This window comes from Sapajus apella, unplaced genomic scaffold, assembly GCF_009761245.1.
Source record: "Sapajus apella isolate SASKATOON/1434 unplaced genomic scaffold, GSC_monkey_1.0 scaffold18, whole genome shotgun sequence".
NCBI classification, from domain to species: domain Eukaryota; kingdom Metazoa; phylum Chordata; class Mammalia; order Primates; family Cebidae; genus Sapajus; species Sapajus apella.
This window is the reverse complement of record NW_022436958.1, coordinates 12,666,131-12,693,544: the sequence shown is the minus strand read 5'-3', so window position 1 is coordinate 12,693,544 and position 27,414 is coordinate 12,666,131. Positions and strand designations below refer to the sequence as shown.

The window sequence follows — 27,414 nt, the reverse complement described above, 5'->3', positions numbered from 1 at the left end:
AGCACAGTTGCAAATACATTCCTATGTTTTAAAAAGTCAGAATATATGTATGTGTTATGTATCTAGTTTAAAACTGTGCCCTACAAATGTTTTTTTCTTGGCCTTTTGCAAAAGAAAACAAATCCTCAAATATACTTAAGAGTTACATCATAAAAATGACCTTGAATTATTGGGAAAAAAAAAAAGGTGGTACTCTCTTTAAGAAGGCAGAGAAATAAAAATAATTAAAAATGTTATCTATACTGAATTAAGAATATTCTATCACGAGAGTTACCCGCTTTTTTTTTTTTTTTAATCACCTTCATCCACTCCAAAGAAAACATTATCCAAGGATTCTGAAAGCTCTGAGTACTAACACTAATTTCCTGAGAAAACTAAGAGAGCAGTGCTGTCCAGTGCAGATTATTCTTCAATTTAATAAAGTGGAAACAAGTATTTGTCATGTAAGTTTTTGAAAAGCAAAGGAAAATGTGTATGTACATAACTGAAATGCCATCCATGAAACAGTTACAACCAACAAAATAAGGAAGGCTTATGTTTCTATTTTACTTCAAAAGGAACAAATCAATTGGTCATCAGTCTTTGATAAGTTCTGGATTTGCCACCACCTCCAGAAACTGTACACATGGATAGTTCTTTTGTTTTACTTATTTATAACATATATATCACATAAGGCAAATTCACTTCATGCTTTACTTCGGTAAAATGGGGAAAAAAGCTTTCTCTGCAATTGGCACTAAAGTTGTTTTAAGTTCTTAATAGCAAGGAGATACATCCAACTATAAGCAGAATGAACACAGTCATAATACATATCAAATCAAATCATTTCCTTTATATAATCAGCAATGAGTAACTCCAGAGGTAGTATGGCAGAAACGAGCATGGATCCTATCAGGTCACAACCAAGACAAAATTATTTTTTTTTCTATGGTTTTGACCATAAATTGCTTTACACATTTAGGACCTGAATAAAAACCACTTTCAGCAGAAATCTTGGCCCATTAATTCAACTGACACATCAATTTACAACTTTCAGGACTGCAGATATAAAAAATGTAAAGTATAAAATTATGTAAGTTTGAAATGGTTTTAATTGTATTCATTAAAAATATTTACATTTCCCAGTACTTACTTGACAAAACCCCCTTGCAATATAATTCTACTCTAAACTTCTATTTATAAAATGAGGCTCACTTATGACATTTCAATGACTGCGATACTGCAAATTACTTACATTCTGTAAAATATCTTAAGAACTTTCATATCAAAGGTAGTTTATATTGGATTATCTGAAACCCAATAGAGCCCATAGATGAGCTTCCTATAGTTCTTTTCATTAATGCTTGGAAAGCATGTGAACATGAAAAGTGCTGTTAAGTGCTATCATCTCCCTTAAATTTTCACTTATACTGTGTGCACATTGTGAAATAAACACATATGCAGCATGTCCATGTTTTGATATGTATTTTTTATTTCCCTGCAGTTTTCACTTATCAAGAACAAGTAACAGGGAAAGTTGTCTGAACTAGTGCATAAACAAACATTCTGAAACACCACTACACGTATCTAATTTACAAGAACCGTATAAAAAAAGTCACTAAAACACTACACTATGAAGGTGTCCAACACTTACAGTCAGACTTTTTCCAACCCGTTACTTGCCTTGTAGCCACAGGAAAACTCTCCAAAATTGAAAAGACAATCTTGCCACAACCCTCCCCCCCTCCCAACACCTGGGATGGCTCGATATCTAGACTTCCAATAATTATTGCAATGATATAATGCAATACATACCCGGTAAAGTATCTTTTATGTGGTGTGTTACAGTTTTAAAGCCAGTTAAAATATGCAGCCTTCAGATAAAATGTAATCCTCGAAAAATTTTCATATCTGCACAGTTTAAATGTGCTAGATGCATAATTTTTCCTATTCCATTTTTTTCTGTGTAATTATTTTTTATAAACTGGTATTATAAATAGAAATATACATTCAAAATATATGGAAAAGTGAGTTACTACATTAAATTTGCATGTATCGATCCATCCCTTTCCCCTGCACAGTAATAGAAAATACTATTTTGCCTTGAACTTCATATTTGACAGTGAAATGCCACTAAGTATTTACCAAAAAGTCCATCTAGTCAAATTGTGAAACAAAATGAACCAAGTGAAAACTTTACAGTTCCTTTAGAAAAAAAATCACAAGAATTTCATTTCCTAGCTATGAATCTTTAACTTTTTAGACACAAAGTTGGATTTATTTTTACAAGATACAAAATGTAAACATGGCAAAATAAATAGTTAAAACAAGTGATGCAGGATCCCATTTCATGCTCATGATCCCATTAAAGAATTATTTTTTAAAATCCATTCAGTTGCAAATTCAAGTGCAAAAGCATGATGATGAATATCTACTATTCAAGTAACAGAAATAATATTGATGATACAAATAAACTATTTTACAAGGTAGTGATTTTCCCAATTTTACAAAATATACATCATATATGGATTTAACATCCGATATACTACAGTCCATTTAGGTCCACTGTTATGCTCTGTGATCCACAGAGTGTTGCCTTTTGCATTCAGCGGAATATGAATGACTGCACACCATCAGCACAGGTCAGAGCCACATGTTTTAGGTTATGTCACTTCCATAGCTACTGTTGTCTCTGCTATTCCATTTAGGCCCAATCTTTCTGGTTCGTGGTTCTCTCTACGATAAGGCAAACAATAAAATAAACATTAATACTCTCTAGAACATGCAGCTACCAGCTAGTATTTACAAAAACATTGTTGTGTAACTACAACTAAGCATGACTTCACAAGAACAATTTACATTTTTACTATTTCTAGATAGGAATGAAAAAAAACTTTTCTTCAGTTTAGAAATTCCATCAATACCTAATTTTTTGATTATAGTTATTTACTTAGGAAAGATAATCATTTAACATAGCGTTTCAATAGAAGCCAATGGGAAATTACTTAGGAAATATGTAACACAGGTCAAACCAAGTTTTTTTTTTTTTTTTTTTTTAAGGGATGAAGCATATGACACTCAGAAAGAATAATCATTAGGAGCACAATATTGCTGAAATTACTGTCCACTAGAGTTTAATTATATAAGCTTAAGATCATGTACTTATTAACCTATGCAAATCAATATTTTTCTGATTCATTGTTCTCCTTGTATTAGTGTCATAGAATGAAATATAAAAACATTCTAAAATATATTATAAATTTAAGTTAATCCTAGAATATTCTCATTTTTAATATACATAAAGTAATTTACTTTCCCTTTGTGTATGATGCAAAAGAACACACAAATTTGGATGTGAAACCTAAGCTCTGGCATGTAGTTAATCATAACAATTCTCATCTTCCAGACTGCCTAAACTATAAAACATTAACACAAGAGTAACTGAAGCTTCTAACACAGACTCTGATGTATTTGACAATCTGATGTCCTTTTCTTTCTTTGACTTTCTCTCTCTCTTTCTCTAACAATCCTACTAGGTTGGCATTTAAGCATCCTACTAGGCACCTCAAACAAATACCTAAGTCAGCTTTAAACAGATCTTCAGTAACTGCTGAAAATCAAGTCTGTTAATAAACACCCATTGCTTGAAGCAAATTCTTTTCCTTCCCACAGGAAAGCCAGCACAAAGGGAGAATAATCAGTGAAACACACAAACTACACACACACACCTTGCTATGCTGCTGATGGCACTGCTGGGAGTAACCTTTGGCACTCTGTCCATACTGGCAGCAACTGTGGCAAGTTTTAAGGCTGTTGGCGATGGTGCTGAAGTCCGTGTATTGATATGCACATTGACTGGAGAAACAACACTGACATTATTGAGGTGCACTGCATTTGTCAGGCAGGAATTGTTCATGGGAAGTGTCTGAGGACTGCTTGTGCACAATGCTGGGATTAAGTGGTTTGTAGTGGTGTGGCCAACTGTCCTTACAAGTTGTACAGCTGAAATCCCTGGGCTGGATGATAAAGCCATATTGGTGGAGTATAATGTTTTAGAGGTTCCTGGAAAAAAAGTCATTCAATTAGTATCATGAGACCAATAAAACTATCTTTAGGAGTATAATAAAAATAAATACAAACATTTGTATCTGAATTGAATCCCAAGTTAACTTTTCACATACCGGTCTCTCCAAAGGGAGCTCCTGATCACTAAGTAGAATGTACTAATCTGCTACAACTCCCAAAACACCCTCCTTCTACTGGTCTACATAAAAGGGCTTTTTGCAAAGTATCCTGCTGCCTACATCTGGCAACTGTGGAGTTAAGTATAATAGGACAGATGGAAATGACAGTTGGGTTTCCCTAAGAATTTACAATGCATGACTATTAGTAGGAATGGACAATCAGACTCATGGGTATATATAAAAACAACTGCAAAATCGTAAGGTCTGAGAGGCTGCTGAAGGATGACAGGAATAGCAAATCTTTGAGGACTTAGGGTGCTAAGAAGCAGACATGGTTTCACAGTAACACTCTACTTAAACAGGGGGAGAGTCAGAGGTAGCATGCCTATGAGTAGTATGTAAGAATGGGAAGGGCAAACCTGACTTCCAATTTATTACTGTCCTGGATTATATTTCAGCTTTTTATCAATGCATGATGATTAAATGGGGATGGTTAGCTCAACAGATTTCCTAAGATGTGAGACAGCTGACAGTATGTGGATGAAAGCAGAAAGGGCAGAGTGTTACACAGGTATGTATGCAATGGATGAGGGAGAAAACAAGGAGGATGCTGTTTCTCCCCATCTTTCCAAAGAAATCCTAAAGAGTCCTGACTGGCTTCTTATGTACATTTTCCCCTTGGATAGAAAAAAAAAAAAAAACACCGTACTCCCAATCACTGAATTACAACTTCAAAAAAGTAAGTACCATGTGAAACCCCAGCTGTACCTGAAGGCTGGACAACACCATTTATGTTGTTGTGGCCAGTGTTCTGTTCCTTGGCTACCTCACTGCGACTTGGAACAGGTGCACTGACCACTGCAGATGCAGCAAAGTGGGCGCTGGCTGAGTCAAGTGTTTTAGACATACAGTCAGAGGTGCTTGAGCCCTATAAAAAGAACCAAGTTAAACTCTCTAATTTTTAGATGTGATTTTATGAACATATTAAGGAATGAGGCAAACCCAAGAGGCTGTTGCCTTTCTAACCTTCAACAATTACAATTGTTTAGATTAAGAGATCTAGGATTCCACAGACCATTTTTGGCATGTGAAGCAGGGAAGTTACCAAAAAACTGGAAAGAAGTTATTTCTGAGAAAGAACTAGGGACTAAATAACCCAAACCTTTAACATTCTATTAATTTTTCCAATAAATATTAATCAATGCTTTTAAAAATGCTTGACAAGCTAGTTATGCAGGTAAAATAAAATCATAGAGATGATTAACAGTCATTTTTGTCACAATGTATACACCTATATATCTTGGCCTAATCCTGAAGCAGGCCGAAAATACTTTGGGCTGGTTAACCAAGAGACTCAGAAAAGCAAACAAAAGCAAGTTAAATGGCCATTCCTCCCTCATTCTGTATAAAACTGGTTACTAAATCCTATGGCCCTAGTCCCCCAGCAAGTCCCAGATCCACCTTGATGTCACAAAGTGTTGGGTTCCAGGGTCACTGAGATTTTCATGTTATTGGAGTCAGGATCTTTAAAGTCAGTGTACTGACCCATTCAGAATGGGCTGAACCACAATGGGCAGATTCTAGCCTGAGAGCTCACAAAATACAACCAAGATTGAGTACACCTCAGTTATTAGAATTATAGATATGGTTTTAGAATTATAGATATGGTTATAGATTATTGTTTTAGAATTATAGAGCAATAAAACTTAAGATCTAAAATGCAAGCTTTATTTTTTCAGGTGGTTCAAATGTGAAATATATTTCTTAATTTTGTTTTTAGTGGCTTAAAACAGAAACTGATTATCATATAGTTCTGTAGGCAAGAAGCCCACAACGAATCTTACAGGGTTAAAATCAAGGTGATGGCAGGGCTGGTTTCTTCTGGCAATTATAGTTTTATTAAGTATTTTTATTCTGATCTCTAGCATCTTTATTTAGTAGTGTCTACTAACAACTTCCCCTAGTGGCAATTTTCCTCTTCATTTTTAAAACTTTTATTTTATTTTTTTTGAGACAGAGTCTGACTCCATCACCCAGGCTGGAGTGCAGTGGTGCAATCTCAGCTCACTGAAACCTCCACCTCCTGGGTTTAAGTGATCTCCATGCCTCAGCCTCCCAAGTAGCTGGGATTACAGGCGTGTACCACCATGCCCAGCTTATTTTTGCATTTTCAGTACAGACAGTTTTGCCATGTTGGTCAGGCTGGTCTTGAACTCCTGACTGCAAGTGATCCACCGTGCCTGGCTGCAATTTTCTTCTATAGGGAAATGTGATTCACAACGGCAAGGGGTTATGCTGTTAAAAGTATTTCACAGTTCAAGTGAATTACCACCCAGCTCATGGAGCACAGCCACATGGCACTTAAACACATAGTTTAGAAAGTGGTTAGGAAAGCTGTATCTTTCAAAAAAAAGACTTCTTTGGGGGAGTGGCAGTGAAGAATGATTCTTACAACTAAATAAGTAACTAGTTCTATAAATTCTCAACAACCCTTCAAAAAATTAAAAATATCATATTTGGCTCCAGCACTCTTCTCAAAATATTGAGACTAGTTTATAAGCTAGCCACTTGAAATTACGTATATTAACTGAAAAGAAATTCAGGTGAGGGCCCGGCTCAGTGGCTCACACCTGTAATCCCAGCACTTTGGAAGGCTGAGGATCACGAGGTCATGAGTTCAAGACCAACCTGGCCAAGATGATGAAACCACATCTCTACTAAAAATACAAAAATTAGCCGGGTGTGGTGGCAGGCACCTATAATCCCAGACTCGGGAGGCTGAAGCAGAATTGCTTGAACCCAGGCAGCAAAAGTTGCAGTGAGCTGAGATCGCCCCACTGCACTCCAGCCTGGGTGACAAGAGTGAGACTCTGCCTCACCGAGTACGGGAATAAAAGAGACAAACATTCAGGTTAGATCCCTCAAATCAAGAGTGGCAAAACCAAGATTATCTTCTGTGAACTTGACTAAAACGGAACAAAGCTACGTAATGATGAAAGAAACAGACATAACTATGATGAAACGACAAGTTTACCTGTGCTTTTGGATGTGTCTGTTGCGAGGAATGCTGAGATTGCTGTTTCTGCTGAAGTTGGGCAAGCTGCTGCCTTTGCATCTGAACCAACTGCTGCTGATGTGTCTGAAACTGCTCTTCCGTGATACCCCCTGTTACTGGTAAAGAATATGAATTTCGGAAATAAGTACGTTTTAAAGAATTTTTAATAACACAAGCAGAATACAATATAAACTTATTCCACAATTAAGATGAAAGCAATTACAAATCGCAATATGGTTTATCAGAAAGTAATCTAATGAAAATGGCAAATCTTTCGGCAAGTGTGGTGTAACGCTCGTATCTGTGATCTCCATCACATGCTAACAAAGTGCCTAAATGTAGTTTTTGTTGAATAATATAGTACTAACATAAATATTTTACCATTTATTCAGACTTAGTATCTTTGATACCACTCTTAATTTTTCATATTATGATGAGCATGTAATGAGAAAAACTTTGATTTATTCATGCTAATAATAATAATAATGACTAAGTTATAGCCTTAATAAGAAAGCAGGACCATCTCCAAGACTGTAAATGACTTTTACTGCTGGTTTCATATAACACTGAAGTGAAAATACTTTATTCTCTGATTACAAATCAGAGTAGGGAACAACATTCATCTAACATAACCATAAACCACAGTTTCAATGCCTAAAATAAATCCATCTATAAAATTATGGGCTAGAAATCAGACAAGTATTCAGAAAACAGAAGATATTATATATAATAAATTCTATTGTGACCAACTGTGTTAAAAGTGTGTTTCAAATGAAAACAAGACATCTACAACTTGTTGAAAAGATCAGCTAAGTTACAAAAACCATTTTTCTCAAAGAAATGTAAACAAAATTTCATTCATTGATATTTAAGTAGATCTGATAAACTGATTTAGAAAACACAAAGCCATTTCCATGGAAGTCAGTACGTTAATATTAAGAGTCAAGAAAAATTAAATGACATGAGAATACATGTACTTCAGAGTAATTTTGCTCTATTTTCTTTATTGCTTGACCTCTTTTCTCCTAATTATTTCAATCAACAAATATTTACTGTCTACTATAATGCAGAATGCTGCACAAAGAGTTATAGTGAATACAGGGGAAAACAAATGAAGAAGAGGATGTCTGTTACAAAGTCTCGGAATGTAGCTGGGAAAAAACGACAGACACAAGAAATATCAATTAATAATCAACCTTTACATGCAATTGAGTGACCTAATCAATATCACCCTAAAAGAGTTTAGATTGGCAACTACAGCCTCAATCTAGCTTACTTATCTCTCCCAAGTTTTCTGTTGAGTAGAATCACAAATGAATAATTAAAAAAAATTTTTATGGTAAACTAGACATATACAACAAGTTATGCCTAGTGTAGTCTATTTTCTATGAAAAAGGATTTATGCCCCAGAGATGAACAAAGCTTTAGATATAATCTCATTTCTGTTCCACAATATTATCATTAAAATTTGTATTGGATGATAAGGGGAAAACAGTTCTTAGATAGCGATTTTATTTTTAAAAGATTCAACACCTTGGGGCTATTATAGTGCTCACTCTAAAATTTTAATATTACCTGTATTTTTGAAGTACATATTAGTTATCTTACTGAATTACCAACAAAATCAAGTGTCTTTCTTTGCACATGTTAAATTCACTGCAAGTGTTCTATTTTTAAAGGAAAAACTTTTTTTAAATTCTAAATTTACAATCTTCAAACTCAAATGAAAATGTGAAGTATTCATGAATTTCCAGCTGTTTGAAAACCTTGGGGAAAGAGATGAAAAATAGTTTATTAGATACAAAGACAGAAAGAAAAATCTTAAATTAAACCCAAATAAATTTGTTTAAGTCCTATGTGTATAGTACACCAATTCAAAAGAAATGGACTTGGAATCTGGTATTATTACAACAGTCCTTTAGTCCAGTGTCAAGTGTGTCCAGAGTTAAGCTGTACGTTCTGAGGAAAAGGTAAGAGGCACAGTGATTAACATTAAGTGAGGAATAAACCAAATAGCACATATACTTTCAGTGACTATTTCAAAACTGAGAGAGAAATGAGAATGAGAATTTTTTCCTTTCTAAAATCTTTTAAGTCAATGGATAAAATCTAATTCAGAATAAAGTATATATCTAAATTTGTAGAAAGAACAAATTCCTGTTTTTTGGAGACAGTTTTGCTCTATTGCCAAGGCTGAGTGCAGTGGTGCAGTCATAGCTCACTGCAGCCTTGAACTCCTGGGTTCAAGCAATCCTCCTGCCCCAGCCTCCTGAGTAGTGAGTTGTTGGAACTATAGGTGCATGCCATAACACCTAATTTTTAAAATTTTTGTATACCCAGGGTCTCATTATGTCGCCTAGGCTGGCATCCAATTCATGGCCTCAGTCTCCCAAAAGTGCTGGAATTACAGACATGAGCCACTCTGCCCAGCCCAAATTGCTACTTTTTAACAACAAAAAAAGTATTTTTGGGTTGGTAGACCATAAGTAACAAAATATTGCCAACTAGCTATGTTCTACTTGCTTTTATGAACACATGATCATTTGTGTACATATTAAAAAGGGATACAGATAAAACTAGCTGTTATTTTGGGTGTCTGCATTTACTATTCTGTCTTCTTGAGACCATTAATTGGCTCAGGAACCTTATTCTTTTCTCCTCAGAAAACTCAGAAAATCCCAACCTAGTCTCAATCCAAATTATTCAGATTCATGGTCAGTGTTTCTTAACCTTTGTAAGCCTAGGTGGACTTTGATATTAAAATTCTCATTTATGATCCCATTTCTGGTTGAGAATCACTGACACAAACTTAACTCTATAACATGGATATGCTTTAAAAATTACATTCAATTTTCTTCTTTCCCCTCTAACCTCAGTCTCAGTATGTTACAGCTATTCTTGGCATCTAGATCTTTCTTTATTATTAAGGTATTTTGTGCTTGAAACAAGCTGATTTTCCTCATTCAGAGTTTTCTAGAGCACTGTTTATTATTACTTCAAGCCTTTAGACAAAAATAGCCAACAGTAATCAATGACACAAAATTGGAACACATACAAAACATCCTTTCTAACTCCTTCATTAAAAGTGGTATGAAATGCATGCTTTTAACAGGATGGACACAGTACTGAATTGCAATTCTCAGGGTTCTCAGGGTTGACTTGCTAGTAGGTGAAGGGAAGGGAGCAGTAGAGATTTGATTGAAAGCACTTTCTCTACTATTTTTTCTTTCATAAGTTACTGAAATACATCCATAAGAGATTTCTTACATTGCTTTGGATTACTAAAACGGACACATTAAAGTACATCACGAAGAGGTAATAGTTATAGAGTGAAGAAATCTGTTTCAGAATGAGATACAGGATAGGGACCCAGCTTTTGGTGAGGTGATGCTGGCACAAAGGGCAAGTGGGAATGTACAAAAGAGAAACCACAAGATTCTCTGCTTCTCTTGCCTAGGGCCAAGCCAAGTTCTTTTCACTAGTTGATCTTAAGTTGCTAGCTTAAAAGTGAAGTTCATGCTAGTCATAAATCTATCCCACCACATGCCCACAAGTCTTATCAATTTAAAAGTAACTATAAATCTGATTGTTTTATAAAGGTAGGAGTATTTCACTACTCCAGACAGATGGGAAGTATTCCTTTCCCTAAGTAAAACGTTTTGCAAAACTTCCTGGGTAACACATTCTATATAACACATTCGGTTTACTTATTACAGGAGGTTCCCTTTTATATACCCAAACATGTCATTCAGGACATTAGTAACGTACTTGGATTTCTAGATATGTTATATACAGAATGGTCCGTTTTTCACGAAAGCCTCTCACCTTTCTGGCTATCTTCTACAAATCTGACTCATTACCTATCTTGTAATTACCAGTCTACTTTTAACCCTCAGATAAATCCATATACCTTTTCTTAGGTATCTGACACCATCCTTGGAAAGCAGACTTTGTTTTCAAAGGTCCCAGCCATCCCTCATTTTCATCCTTTGCCTTTTAGGTGTGTGGTTCCTGTATGGTGCTCTGCCTAGGGTGACTTCTTAGTGATCAACTAAAAACATATTCGGGGTACCTTCACAGATTTTACCCTAATATAACGATTAGAAAGCTTTAGGTCAGTGCCTAAGCTTGTGCCCAGAGGTATTCTTGAGGATATGGGAAATCTTTGTTAACTTTGTATTGTTTTTGTTGACAAACTAAAAAGAACAATCTAAACAGAAATACACTCTGGATCTTCTGGATGATCATCCCACAAGAGAGTAGGAATACAGGATTTTTGTGCTTGTGCCTTTGTTTTTTCATCATCTCTTAACTTCTAATGCAGTGTTTCTCAAATGGGCTAAGATTTATTCTTGGGAAGCCAAGAATTTTTCAAATACTAGCCTAGACCAAATTTTCATAGCTTAATGAGCAATACCTAATTTGGTAGTAAAACTTATTTAAAAGTCAAAAAGCACACATTATCTAGTATTTCTTCATCTACCAGGTCAGTCTTTGCTACAAGAGTGTGTATTTTTTTTTAAATTTTTTTAAGAGACAGGATCTTCAGCTGGGTGTGGTAGCTCAGGCCTGTAATCCCAGCACTTTGGGAGGCTGAGGTGGGTGGATCACCTGAGGTCAGGCATTCAAGACCAGCCTGAGCGACATGGTGAACCCTGTCTGTACTACAAATACAAAAATTAGCTGGGCATGGTGGCACGTGCCTATCCTCCCAGCTACTCGGGGGACTGAGGCATGAGAATTGCTTGAACCTGAGAGGCGGAGACTGCAGTGAACTGGAATCATGCTATTGTACTCCAGTGTGGGCAACAAAACAAGACTCTATCTCAAAAAAACATAAAAGGCAGGGTCTTGCTGTGTTGCCCAGGCTGGTCTTGAACTCCTGGCCTAAAGCCATCCTCCCACTTTGTCCTCCCAAAGCACTGGGATTATAGGTGTGAGCCACGATATCGAGTGTTACAAGCGTTTTAGTACATGCTTTATCAAAGAGATGCTGGCTATATGCAATTTTTGTTTGTTTTAAAGGACAGATCTGGGGTACAATGAGAGGGTAGAGAGAGGAAGGATCTTATTTCAAATCTGGGTTACAGTGGGAAGTCAGGTGAAAGTTCATATAAACCAATGGAGCTCTGCTGACAAACATATCCAGGAGGGTTGACATTTCCTTTCCAGGACTATATACATCTTATAAAGGTAACTCTTACACTGAAGGGCAAACTAACCAATAATCTGAGTTTCTGAGGGTGGGGAGTGGAAAGGTGAGGGGGATTGGGGAATGAAGAACCAACAGATGTGAGGATAATGAAAAAAGACTAACGATCCCTTTAAACTTCTAAAACCCAAGTCAAATATTTACAATTGAAACTTCATTATTTCCTTTCATAGTCAAACTAAAATATTTTAATCCTTTAGGTTTGAATCCATTTCTCACCTCTGGAAGCAACCCTAACTCTTAGCTGGATGTTAAATCACAGTATTACCAATCTTAAAACTATCGTAGTTGCAAACACTTATGACAATTTAAGAATGAATGTGAAGAGAAACTGAAGAAATTAAAAATCAGGAATTTTTCTTGGAAAACTGTACAAACAATGATTTTAGAAACTGTTAATATTAAGATATTTAAAGCTGATCAAAAAGGCTGCTGGTATCTATTCTGTATATTAAGACAGGTAAGAAAAGAAAAAAGTATTATGTTAATTTGCAACCATGCATTAGTGAAAACTAAAACTAAATGTAAATTAATCTGTCCCTTCAAATCTGAAAAAGCAAAGCACTTTTAGATATGAAATATATTTTCTTGAGTTCTGGATTTAAGAACATCATCCCAAAGAATAGTTAAATAATACTGCAGTTTCAACGTATTACCCCATTTGTATGAAGAAGGTAATATCTGCACGTGCTGCTAAGTTCCTTGAAGGTAAGGATTATCGTCTTGTAGATGTTTGCAGCTTTTAAACATTTAACACAGTGTTTTGCATTAGATCCTAAATAATGATGTACAAATTAATTTCTCTTGGTTATTCAATTGTTATGTTCACCACAATCAATTCTTTAACCTGCTTTTATTATTTGAGAAGTGTTTTACAATTAAGATAATATATTTTTATTTTACTTAAAAGTTAACATATCTCTGCTTTTGAATGAAGTCTTTAGAGTTTTAGTTTTAACACCTAGTATACACTTTTCAATTTTCCTTTAAGTATATAAAAAAAAAATAGTGTGTGTATATACACATAGTGTGTGTGTGTGTATATATATATACACACACACAATTTACTTTTTATATACTTAAAGTATATAAAATATATACTTAAAAAGTATATAAATACACACGCACACACACTTTTTTTTTTTTTTTTTTTTTTTGAGTCCGGGACTCACTTTGTCACCCAGGCTAGAGTACAGTGGCAGATCTTGGCTCACTGCAGCTTCTACTTGCTGGGACTACAGGCACATACCACCACATCTGGCTAATTTTTGTATTTTCAGTAGAGACCAGGTTTCATCATGTTGCCCAGGCTGGTCTTGAACTCCTGGCCTCAAGTGTTCCACCTGCCTCAGCCTCCCAAAATGCTGGGATTACAGGTATGAACCACTGCACCCCAGCCTAGAATATATTTGGACACATGGGTTATGACTTGGAAAACATTATTCAGGACTATTAACAACATAAGAGAAAATTACTTGCCACTAGCTCTCAATTCCACTTAAGATACAGCCCTCTTTTTAATTTTTGTTTAAGAACTAAGGAACTTGTGATATAAACAATGTATATTATGTTTCTATTTCTGATTAAACTCTTCATTTGCTGCGATTTCCCAGCTGTGAAATGGACAATTCAGTAGTAACAATCTGTTTAGTTTCAGTGTTATTCTCTGCCAGGTCAAAATATAATCCTGTGTTAGTCTTACTTTATTTTTTGTCTTGTTACTCTTAAAAATAAACGTGCTCTCATGACCAAGCCCACTAAGAAACAAGCAGAAGGAAAAAGTGTTCAAGACACAGAGATTAAAAAAAGCAAACGCATGGGGATCCCATTCTTTTATATACATCCATCAAAAGTAAAAATATAGCTTTCTAAAATTCCCTCCTCCTTCTATTTAGGTAGATGAGGAAATTCCTATCCGCATTCACAGAACTATAACTGAAATCACTTAAAATTATCTAAACAGAACTAAGAAATCTATATAATGAATATAACTGGTGCAAATCATTAAATTATCACAGTTTTCAATTATTTTAAAAAATGCTATTAAAAAACTTTTTCATTATGTATTTATGTTGCCATGCCTATTATTTTAAAACAAAAGACACTTGTTGAAAACCAAAACCCTTGTGGTCCCAGTGACTAGACGGGTCATAGTCAGTTGGGAAGAATGACTTCAAACAAAATCTTTTACTTTAGGAATAAATAAGTAAATAAGACAAACCTGACTTCAAAACATTGAATTCTAATGTACCTTAGTTGTTGCTTAAGCCTTATAATTTTTTATGGGAAGACAGAAATGGACTATGTTGAGGGTATTAAAAAACTTCAGATAAGAAAAAAACACACACCAAAAATATATTTTTTTCTAATGGTAAGGGAAAGATAAAAATACAAAAAATATCTTGTTGCCTATGACATTAACATTGTTTATCTGTGATTTAAATTCTCTGAGAAATACATGTAGGCCTAAAATAACAGTTTAAATATTTATTTTATGTTGTATAGTAGTGTCATAGGATCACACAGGTAATTATAATGGAATTATTTAAGTCATATGAAGTTATATTTTGGACCAATGCATATGTTGTTTTGATGCTATAACAATATATATACAACATATATATACGTTCTGGGAAAAAAGTCAAGTTAAAGCTAGAGTTTATCTGGAATGTAGAGTAGAAAGCTGCAAATACCTGACAATGTTCAAGTTGAGAAGGAAGATATTAAAATCATTTTTTTATATGGTATACATCAGCAGAGAAGACAATCAGCCTACGGTCAAATGTAATTATAAATCCCTCTATATGATATGTTTTAAATTCCCTTTTTGGCAAAAATTATTTTGAGAATGTTTGGTACAGGAATTCCCATTTAGTTAAATAAATCGAACTTTGTCTTAGAGCTGGCTGAAAAAATAGTTAATATTTGTCAACTTTCTATCTTCAGATTTCTAATAATTCTGTGGCCTCAAATGGTATTAGGTATTTATTCGTTTCAGTTTCAAGCACTCATTCAACTTCACAGACTCATGAACTTTATATAATGGGATGCCATTTTCCTTACTTAAGTTTGTTTAGGAGAAAATTAACCAACCAATTTGGATAAATGATATGCCAACTTCCAGTCATTCAAACAAATCCAATTTTCCATTATAACCTTTAAACAAATCAATGTACAAGTCAAGTTGGAAACCAGGCAGTTCAGTAGCTAAAAAAGACTGAACATTACTGAGATCAAATTTCAAGTTAAAGTGATTTATGATCACTTTAAAGAAGTTTAATATAATTTCACATCCTAAAATGCATCATACAGGAAATAATTTAGAAATACATACAGAAAGAAATGGTATCAACAGTGTAAGTCAAGCCCTATCTATTTTAGTCTTGGGATACAATGCATATATGCAATGTATACACTATAAAGATTTTATATGTTTATAAATTATACATATTTCCATACATGTGATCAAGAGACCACAGAAGAAAACAAATGAAAATTGTACCTTAGATTCTCTAGGTATTTATACATTTACAATGTACATGTTATAAAAATATTAAATTAATTTGAATATATCTCTTAAAAATGAAAAAACTTCCTGATCTAACTAGAGGTAAGTAAGCTATCAGACAAAAATTATTACTCACAGGGACTGGATATGGTGACTTATGCCTGTAATCTTAGCACTTTGGGAGGCTGAGGCAGGTGGATCACCTGAAGTCAGGTTCGAGACCAGCCTGGCCAACATGATGAAACCCTGTCCCTACTAAAAATACAAAAATTAGCTGGGCGTGGTGGTGCACACTTATAGTCCCAGCTATTGGTGAGGCCGAGACAGGAGAATCGCTTGAACCCAGGAGGTGGAGGTTGCAGTGAGCTGAGATCATGCCACTGCACTCCAGACTGGGTGACAGAGTTAGACTCCATCTTAAAAAAAAAAAAAAAAAAAAAAAAATTATTCATAGTCTTCTAAAAATCATTTTTCAGAAAGTGTTTTCAAAGGTACTCTCAAGGAGCAATGGTTACATTTAAACAAAGTTCCACACACCAAAATGAAAATTACCTTTAACATAAGCAGCAGATAGTACTGTGCTGTGATGATCTAGTGGCAGCTTATAAGCGGTGTGCCCATAGGGAACTCTGTATGCATTCTGCCTACATTGATCATACCAGGCACACATAATAGATGTCAGTGGTTTTACAGTTCTGGTTAGGGCAATTTGGTTAAAATGTGAGGCACAACAGTACAATCTGGTTTCTTAGGTTGGAAAAAAAAAATATATATATATAGTAGATTAAGATAAAATTCCTTTCCGAAGTGGGAAAATAAATCTTCAAATTTTACCCTGAGAATTTATTTAATAGATAATAAAATTAAGTAGAAAAGAATAGCAGGATATACTTTTAACACAGCAACAGCTTACCTGATATGCCATTCTTGCTGGTGTTCAATAAAGCTAGAGATGCCGCAGAAACCCTTTTATTGTTCACAGTCTGCCCTGGTTTTCTTGAGGTACACTCTTCACTATCACTGTCCTGTAAATTTAGTAGCCTTGGCTGGAAACACTGTAGTCGACATGATCTGATATTGCTTAATATTTCAGAAAGGGATAGTCTATTTTCACAATGTTTACTAGAAGCATTGGTCCGAGAGAAATTAGAAGAAAAGTCTATAGTTTGGGAAGAGCTTGAAAAACTATTCAGCATTTCAGGGTCTATCTGTTTCAGGACTGGGTCGTGTTCTGTGGATATTCGGTCCATTATGACCCTGAAAAGCAAAATAAAACTAAATATTAACTGACAGAGCTTAACATTTTCTCTCGGCCTTCTGTTCCATATGGTAAACAAAAACCAGGCGAAAACAAATACTTCACCTTCCACCTCTGCCAATTCGCCTCCTTGCAAATCCTATACATCTTCTTGGGACTGTAAGTGTTGTAAGGCAATGCCTATACCTCAACTTATCCAAATCTGCCAATTCTGAATTTTCACATGTATGGTTAGCTTGGTCCAAACGAGGCTGCAAAGAAAGAAGGAAAGAAAAACTCATGGAATAAATCTGAAATGAGGTTAAATCACGATAAAAATGAAGCAACTGCAACATTAGCAGAACAATTAAAATTTTGACATGAAACTATTAATCAGGTTCAATTTCATAAAACCAAATCAAAAGTTCACTAACTAAGATTACCCAAACTGAATTTAGTCTATAAATATAAATTCATTTAGGGTCTACTATACTTAAAAAGGAATATATCTTTAAAATAATACAGCTTTTAACATTCGTGTACAAAGTAGAAATGGTGAAATTACATAGTAATTTTTAGGCTTCCTACTGAGAAACCAGAAAGAATATTTTTTGGACTAAAAATCGCACTTCAAACAACATTTATGGGGTCAAACTGAAGCTTCCTCTTTATTTTTAAGAAACACACAACCAAGCGGCACAGTGGCTCATGCCTGTAATTCTAGCACTTTAGGAGGCCAAGACAAGAGGATCACTAGAGATCGGGAGCTCAAGACAAGCCTGGGCAATGTAGCAAGACCCTGTCTCTACAAAAAATACAAAAATTAACAGCATGTGGTGGTGTGTGCCTGTAATCCCAGGAGGCTGAGGTGGAAGGACTGCTCAAACTCAGGATTTAAAGTTACAGTGAACTGTATGATTGCACCACTGCACTCCAATTTGGGTGACAGAGCAAGACTATGTCTCATAAATACATGCATACATACATACATACATACAAACAAACAAACAGCCTGTTCCCTGCCTTCCCATTTCCTCCATCATTCTGCCATGCTACGTCTGTTCCTTTTCTTAAGAATTTTCCTTTCTCTCATCAACATAACCAGTAGACAAATCACCTCTCTTAAACTTATACACCCTAAAAAAGTTATCGGTGTATATGTTTACCATTATGTTACAAAATAAATGATCTCTACAAGCCATATAAGAAAGCCAAAGCCATCCTCACAAGGCTACATTACACTTCATCTGAGAGCCTTGGAGAGTGCTATAATCTGACTTTCATAGCATAAAGCAACTTCTAGGTGTGTTAAAACAGCTTATAAATAGCCCAAAAAAGCCACCACCACAATTTTTAGACAAAACATCACCATTAGGGAAATTTAAAAATTATTACTTTGATACTTACTGGTAGGTATGCACAAGATGGGCTTACATAACAATAAATTTCAATAATCACCTAGCAGCCATCAAAGGTTCTAGACCCAACTTACAAATTCTGGGTTTTCCTAATTCTAGTAATGACATACCAAGTAATTTTCACAACTGCTGAAGCTATAATTAAAGCCCAAAATGAAACTAAATTTCTAAAATGTGAGAAATTATCAGTTTCTAAGAGGATTTCAATACCCTTTGAAAGGACTCAGTACCTTTTAAGCATCTTTAACCAGTATCCACATAAAGGATGTTAAATAAAAAGTACTGATGTATTTCCCATTTTTAGATCAAGACTAAGTCATCTTGACAGGGTTACCTTTTAATTCCAGTTCACAAAAACACCACACACACACAAAAGTTCTTACAGCATAATACTGGCATCCTGCCCGCCTTCTGAAAGCACAGGGACCATCAGGATCATTTTCTTCTTCCGGTTCTGATACTGGGGACAATACCTAGACAAAAAAGGCATTCCATTTAGGAGTTATCAAAAGTCAACAGATCAATGTTTGTAATGCTCTAAAATTTAAATCTGATCACAAACAGTAAATCACTTCTATATTATATACAGTAGGTGCTGAATTCCCCAAAACATTCAATGACCAGTAAAAATGTTCTATGGTTAAAAATCCTTATTTTTAATGGACTAGTTCTTATAGGTTAACTGTACCTGGCATTGCTTAATTGCTTCTAAACATGAAATGCTACTGACTTAGAATTAATACAGTTTGTATACATCCCACTATATTTTATAAATAATGTATATGGCTATAAATATTTAATGATGACAGTTACACTTCACCTATAGGTAAGTGTATTTTTATCCAGTAACTTTATCTCTCCGTAATAAAGCCAAAAACTAGGATGTAAAAACAGCTTATAAATAGCCCAAAGAAACCACCACCACCACAACACAAAAACCAAAGGTCATAAAGGTCAGATTTTATTCAAAGGAAAGTCTTTTATCTCCCCACTCATTTTTTAAAAATTACTTTGTAAACGTAACAGATCAGGAGCAGAAAATCAGAAGTGAAAAGAAGACTTGCTAAAGTAAGTAGATTGGTTACAAAGAAGTGATAAGCCGACTACCCTAAAGCAAAAGAATAAAGACTTTCAGAAAGCTGTGACATTATTAGAAAGCACTGTGCCCAGACCATGTCATATCAGGCCAAATATCCCTACGTAATTGAGTGGACCTCTAGGGCAGTCGCATTGACCCATTAGAGCACACTTTATTATAAATGTCATAAAAACAAATTAAATAATATACAGATATACCAATGACAGGGAAATAATATGTTTTAGATAAATTTCCACTCATAATGATTAAAATTTTTAAAAAAGTTTTGGTACTTAAGTTTCAGTCGTCTCGCACTTTTGCTTTGTAGTACATCTCTTTCTGACAAACGTTGGCTCAACCATATTTACTCGCAAATTTCTGAACCCCACAAATCCCTCCCTTCCTATTTTGAGAGGAAAAATGTTTTCTCCATATTATTTCCAAACTGTGGTAATCACCACTGAGCAGGGTCACCCAGGGGAGAAAGGTATTTGTTTGAGGTTCCAATATACCTCCACCAACCCTAGGGGGAGACACAGAAACAGTGAGCTGGGGCTGATTCTTCTTCATGGGGAATGCAGCCCCAAACCTGAAATTTGAAAGGAAATCCCAAATGTGAATTTTACACTTTGGTTCCTTTGCAAATCATGTCCCTATTCTAAGATATACACAGGAAGTGTCACAAAGTCTCAGAAATTCTGTGTATAAAATCTATCACCCTTTCTCCTACCATTCCCCAGGGATAGATTCCAGGACACAAACGAAGGCTGAGTCATAGGAAGACAAAGCTAATGTTAGGAAAATCAGAAGCACGATCAAGAGGCAGGGTTTTAGTTCTATTCAGCTGCAATTCAGAAGCATAAGTCTCGTTAAAATGTGTGTTCTCCTAAGGCTTCCTATTCCCTTGTTCGTGTTTATTAGACAAAGAAAAAGTATGATTATTTTAATGATCTTGTCAGCAATAAAATTCTGATTTTATAAGAGTTACACTCTGGATAGGGGCCTCACTGAATGAAGCCCAAATACAGGTAAATATTTACTCTTTAGCAATATGCAAATACCATAAAATTAATGAGGGTTGTCTAAGACCTAATATAAAGACTCAAAGAACCTAAATGTTTCAAAGTGCAATTTTCATGTGTGGATGGGAACGGGGAACTATATAAATCAATGTAAGAATTTGGGGGCAGAAATGAAAATCCTTTAATGAACCAGGAACATATGACTAGTTATGCTGCTCTACTTTCAGGCTGGATGTACTAATTCCACCAATAAGAGTAAAGTTTCTATAGGTCACAGCACCCTACAGTATCTTTTTTTTTTTTTTTTTTAAGGGAGGGTCTTGCTCTGCTGCCCAGGCTGGAGTATGGTGGTGCAACCTTGGTTTACTGCAACCTTTGTCTCGCTGGCTCAAGCGATCTTCCTGCCTCAGCCTCCCAAGTAGCTGGAACTACAGGCATGCATCACCACGCCTGGCTAAATTTTTGTACTTTTGTTTTTTTTTTCATAGAGATGGGGTTTCACCATGTTGTCCAGGCTTGGTCTCCAACTCCTGGGCGCAAGCAATCCGCCTGCTTTGGCTTCCCCAAGTGCTGGGATTACAGGTGTGAGCCACAATGTCTGGCCGACAGCATCATTCTTAAAGGGATGGGAATATATAGCAAAACTTTCTAGCCTCTCATTAGTACCACCAATATAAGCCTATTCTACATATTTATCTATGTCATTTTCTTAGTTAACATTATAATTTCCCAGTATGTATAATGTAGATAGAGGCTATCTGCCATCTGGCTATTACTGCAGGCATGAAGCCTTTCATCCCCTTTTCCTCTTCTATATTTTGTGCTCCAGCAATGCTAAACTGCTAGCAGTTGCATCTAATATGCTGTGCCTAGAATCCTACCCTATACTTGCTATCTGGAAAATTACTATTTTGTAGAGCACTATATCCCTTATGCCTTCAAAATGGTCATATGGTCATCTGACGAATGTCCCATGGCTATTCAAAGCTCTGCCTGAGTCAAACTAGATGATCCTCTGACAAAAGTAATGTATGGGTTCATTAAGCGTTCCTCAAGAGCTTAATATAAAATTAAACGTATCTTTGCACATTTAATACTATGCATATGACTATCAGAATATTATCTGAATAAAAAAACTAAATCAGAAAAAAAAAAGTAAAAATAATATAATCTAGCCCAAAGGGACACATTTTATGCAAACTCCAGATCTGAAATGGTATAGCAATGAAGAGTTTTATAAACAGTCTGGCTTTCCAAACATATCTGTAATGTTGGTTTTTTAAAAGAAAGTTTCCTTAAAGCAAACAAGTCAAAAAGTTAAACTATGATAAAGTTGGTGGTAGGTTCAAGGTCTTTGTTACAGTATTTTCTGTAAGTTTCCCACACTATATTTTTAAAAAGAGGGTATCACTAGAACAGATAAAAATAATATTTTTTGAAAAAATGGATCTTTTAATATATAAAGTAAAAGTCTTATTTTAAAACAAGACTTATAAAAATAAAGATGTTTTTAATTGCACACATTTTTCTATAAAACTTTCAATATTTATCGAAGAGTTAAAACTTGAATCAGTTCCTTTAAATATTTTTTAGAATCAAATAGCCATTACCTAACAAATTAGCAAAATTTATGTTAAAAGTTATAAAACACAATGCTGGTGGAATATGGTAAAAAGGAAAGTATTACTGATTAATATTTTCAATATTTACAATTATATATTAACTGTCTTAAAATATTTATAATTTTCAGTTAGTAACTAGTAATTCCATTTCCAAAAATCTACTTTAAATACAGAGGGACAAGATCTACATTCGTTTCTATAAAAGGAAAAACTGAAAACCATGTGCTCACAAGAGGGTAAATTCTATACAATGGATGAAAAATAATACAGAGAAATACCACTTCAGTGGCTATATAAATAATATAGAAATGTTTATGCTATATATATTAGGGGAACAAAGCAGAATAAAAACTCTAAGATGGCAATTGTTTTAAAAATATAGCAATATAAAAGATTAGGAGGAAATGTCTTTAAAATAGTTTTAAAACAAGCACCTGTGGAAATTCATCTTCATCTGAGCTGTGAAAGTCATATTGCTTAATGTCACTCTTATTGATCACAGGCAATGTCTCAGGAGTGGGTTGCTGAGATGTTATCAAAGCCTCTGCTTTAGGCTTCTTTGGGTACTTCTTCTTTTGACGAACCACATCAGAAGCCTCTTCTTTCAAAGACAAATGATGAGGGTGCTGTTTACATGACGATTTTTCCCCCAAAAGGAAAAAATAAAAATAATTTTAGAAATTACGAAAAACTATACTGCTCTTTGAAAAACATACATTTTTACCCAGGAGGTGATTTTATTTGTTTTTAATAAGCAAAAATTATTCTGTGTTCATAAACTGAAACGTTTTACTTTCTGCAACTTATGATGAAAAATAATTATGCATTTAAATTTGCTTTTAATATTGTTATTACTATTTAAAAGTAAGATGTGAGTGATTTTTTGGATTGCTCTATTATGTAATCCAGTATTTAAAAGGTATTTAAATTCAATTCTTATTTAAATCTACTATATTGACAAAATTAACAACTATTTTTATTTTTTAAAATCTTCAATTGGATCATGACTTTATTATTTTTACACTTAGTTCCAATTTTTTAAAATGTCTGTTCTATGGATGGCAATCTTTTGAGAAAAACAAGCTTAACTAGGAAAAAAGCCCTCACTTTTTAGAATGTATAATTACTGCAGCAACTGAACAATAACTGTTCTGAAGTCCCCCAGGCTTCTGTGGAGGTTCCTGAGAGGCCATCTGGCAAAGACACTGATTGAAGGGGTAGGTTTCCAGCCCCCACCTCCCCTCAACAGAGCAGCTCTGTTACTGTTTTAACACACTGGCATTCCTTTTAATAAAAGGAATCTGCCACTTTAAAAGTTGGAAAAGCATGTTCTAAGCACCAAGGTACAAACTACAAAATTTATACATTTCCACATGTAGTCCAGATGTTAACTACTTTAGGGTCAAAAACAGTACACACAATAAAAATATTGCTTGTAAGGCAAATTATAGTGCGATATAAAATTTTTCATACAATGGGTATAACTATTACATCAAAAAGACAGTCCCAACTTTCAGAAACTTCCCATATTTTAAAGTGGGATATGTGACAAAGTAAATATAGTTATTAAACATGTGTGATGGAGTAGAACAATGGATGCAACCAAATCCCTAAAGTTAGTGTTTAGGTAGGCTGAGTGTTTATTCAGAGGAGATCTAAAATAAGAATCAATATATAATAAGGGCTGATTCAGTCAGTGATTATACGTTAAGATTTTCATATTGTAATGCTTAACAATCACACACCTAAAAAAGCATTGGTTGACATAAAATGGATTTTTAAAAATAATTTACAAAATGACATTTGCATTAACTTTTTTGGCTATAGAGGCAAGTGAGATTTAGAGAGAATAAGGATGGTGGGCTAGATGCCTGTGATTAATAAGAAAGAACTCTGGTGTTTGAATTGACATAAACTGAATGAAGGAGTCTTCCTGCTCCACACTCTTTCCTGACCTTTAAGAATCAACCCATGAAAAATGAGAACTGTGTACATTTTCAAAAGATGAATTTTCCACAAACACCCTAGGTCTTTTAAAAAATCCTGCTACAGAGTAAGCCTCTATGTCTAGGGGCTTCAGTCAATACTTGTTTCTTATTTAAATCCACACTCCTTAAAATTGAAGGCTTTATTAGTTTTTCTAGTTCCCAATTAAATACTTTAATTAATGTTCCAAGTGAGGACTGAATAAATACAGTTATCTAGTCCAAGTGACTAAAATAACCACTGAGTCTGGCTCTTTTATTAGGAAGAAACTGTGACCCAGAAATTAGAGGACTTTCTCAAAGTCACTCAAGGTAGGTAACAATTGATAAATGCTGGCTCTGGAAATGATGATGACAACAAGAACAGTTTTCGATAGTCTCAATGAATAAAGCTTTAATTTGAGGTGCTGATTCCTTCCATTACAATGCAAGGTTTGCTAAGGTTAGTGATAATAACTAGACTTTAATTACCCTTTTTCTCTAGGGAGGCAGATAGCATACTGAAAGTGATGAACTGTTAGACCTGAACTGAAACCCTGAATCTGCCACTTACTAGCCATATCTAGAAGTCACAAAGACACAACTACCTCTAAGGGTTGTTATGAGGATTAATGGATCAATATGCATATAAATACTCCTAGCAAAGTACCTGGCAAATGGTAAGAACTAAATTCATGTTAACTGCTTTTTCCTTACTCAAACCATATTAAGACAACTGCAGAAATCAATAATTATCTGATCAACATTACCATACATGCTTCTTCCCAGGCAATATTCACCTTAGTTTTACATTCTTGAGCTTTGTGATGATTTCCATTATGAAGAGTTGCTGGAGTGGCATATAACTCTTTCTCTGATCTATTGATTTTCACTTCATTAAGGATTTCACCCCCATAGTCTCCCAAATGATATCTTGAAAAAAATAAGAAAATATAAGAAAACATTGCATAGTTTAATAATAAAGAAGGAAAATAAATGATACCTCCATTAGTTGGAAGCCATCTAGTCAAAAAGAGCTAACAATCAAATTATTTTTAAAAGACAAAATTTACAGGAATAAACAACCAGAGATTCAGTAAAAACAAAACAAACCAAAAAACTTAAAAAATCCCCTAAGGTACATAGAAAACAAATTTCTTACATACATTATATAATCAAGCACTGAGAAATGTTTGGAATGCTTACTTCAGGAATCAAACAAAATTCTGTTTTAGTTTAATCTTTTTAATTTTGTAGGAAAATATACCAGAGAACACATTTCTAAAAGGAATAAAAAAGTCTACCTACTCAGAAAATAAAATCAATACTCATTTCCCTCAGATTTTATTTAATAGAAACTTTAATACAGAGAGGTAAACAAAATGATCACCAGAGTTCTTTTCTAAATAAAATTCGGTGATTCTGCCAAAACAAAATCAAGTATAGGATCTATGTATATAAAAAACTCTCCCAAAGTCTGCAATCTAAATTGAATAACTTAATCTATAAAAAGAAAAAAACAACCTAGTAACCACAAATCTTTAAAAAATATAAATTCTTACAGAAGCAATATCAACTGTCATAAAGCTTAACCTGCCCCCCGCCCAAAAATCTTCTGGTTCATTTTGCCCATCACTTGGTAAAGTTGCCACTTTATTGCTGTAACAGGAGCAATGTTACCTTTTCTCCACAACTTCTAAGGTTAAGTGCAATAATTCTCGTTTTGTTTTCTCTCTTCTCTTAATCATTTCCAAAATTGTTATGGCTCTACTAAATTCTCGTCTCAGTTTCAACATCTTTTCATAAGAGGCTTCATCATTCTTACGATTCTATTAAAAATAATGATAATTTTAGAAGAATAAACAACCCAGTTATCTACATTTCTGGCTTTATTCAACAAACTCTTATCAGACCTGAATTTACCCTATAAAAGTAAAATGTTAAAAAAAAAATCTGAACAGCACCTACACGAGAGAATCTGTATCTAACTCTGAAAATACAAGTATAAGTAAGTATCTCTCAATAAATACTCAGAAAAAAAATGTTGACAGCTGTTGAAAAGGTGGAATGGCATAGAGATAACTTCAATGTAAACAAATTTTAAAAATGTCCACCTGAAACAAAACCTGGTATTGGAAAATATAGTACAGTCATTTACAGGAAGGTATTTTTCCAATAACAGAGAGGAACAGTTTTGTCCAGATCAAGGTAACAGTTAAAATGAGTCCCTATCCATTCATCCATCCATCCAGCTCTGTAACTGGGGGCTGGATGGTTTGATACGCTGTACTATAATGTGAACATGAACAATGACCAGTAAAGCTTCACTTCAAAAACTCAGAAAACTGAGTAGGATTAACAAGCATTTCAAGAAATCAAATTATCATTTTTCAATGTAATGTAACATCCCATTGCTGAGTAGAAAAGAGATTTAGTAAAAATACTGAATTTCAGAACACTGTTTATTAGCTTTTCAACTAATTATACAAAGTGAAAGCCCTGCTACATAACTAGAAAATGCTCAAGTCATAATTAACAGCATCTATTTGCATAAAAATTATTACTAATATAAACTATTTGGTTAAATCAAACATCCACAGATTCTTTAGTATTAGGCATGGAACTATTTGTTTAAAAATAGACCGCTACCACCCCTCCAATCTGTGCATCCAGAGTGAACTGTACACTTAAGCAATCATTCATTCCTTGAGTTAATAATTCAAAATGACATCAGAAAGAACCTAAAGAATACCAGAGGTTTCATATGGCAGGATTATAAAAGAGCAAATAACAATTGAGAAAAATTCAAAGTTATACTCTTTTTGTGTATAGTTTCCTGCATTTGAAAAATAATAGTAATACATTAAAAATAACCTAATCAAAGTCCCATTATGGTACTCCACATAGAATATTAAAAATAAGTCATCCTTTTGTCTAATTCTTAAAAATTCATCTTTTTCTCCTTTATTACTATGTGACAAAAGGTAAAATCTAAAGCATATGTTTAAACAATTTTTGTTTTTGGTAAGCAGGCAGCAGTATCTTTCAATTAAAAAAAATAATATTATAAACAGCAACTATTTAAAGTGCCTACTCTGTGCAGAGCATTGCACATGTCCCTTATCCTCAAAAGGC

The 27,414-nt window shown here is 34.4% G+C and overlaps 1 protein-coding gene across 3 annotated transcripts in view; it reads right to left on the bottom strand.

Annotated features, from left to right (window-relative positions):
- Positions 1–291: 291 nt before the first annotated feature.
- The window catches only part of EPC2 (enhancer of polycomb homolog 2), a 131,635-nt gene continuing 104,512 nt past the window's right edge, over positions 292–27,414 (bottom strand). Inside the window, exons 5-14 of one of the 3 annotated variants that reach the window (XM_032286338.1) lie at positions 25,960–26,108; positions 25,080–25,212; positions 22,750–22,941; positions 18,977–19,066; positions 17,302–17,447; positions 16,852–17,195; positions 7,198–7,328; positions 4,932–5,091; positions 3,708–4,041; positions 292–2,715 (exon numbers count right to left, since the gene is read on the bottom strand). In XM_032286338.1, the coding sequence (XP_032142229.1) occupies positions 2,643–2,715; positions 3,708–4,041; positions 4,932–5,091; positions 7,198–7,328; positions 16,852–17,195; positions 17,302–17,447; positions 18,977–19,066; positions 22,750–22,941; positions 25,080–25,212; positions 25,960–26,108 (1,752 nt within the window). In that variant the 3' untranslated portion in view covers positions 292–2,642. Of the gene's footprint in view, positions 2,716–3,707; positions 4,042–4,931; positions 5,092–7,197; positions 7,335–16,851; positions 17,196–17,301; positions 17,448–18,976; positions 19,067–22,749; positions 22,942–25,079; positions 25,213–25,959; positions 26,109–27,414 lie in introns of all 3 variants that reach the window. The other 2 variants (XM_032286337.1, XM_032286339.1) reach the window with 2 other exon arrangements.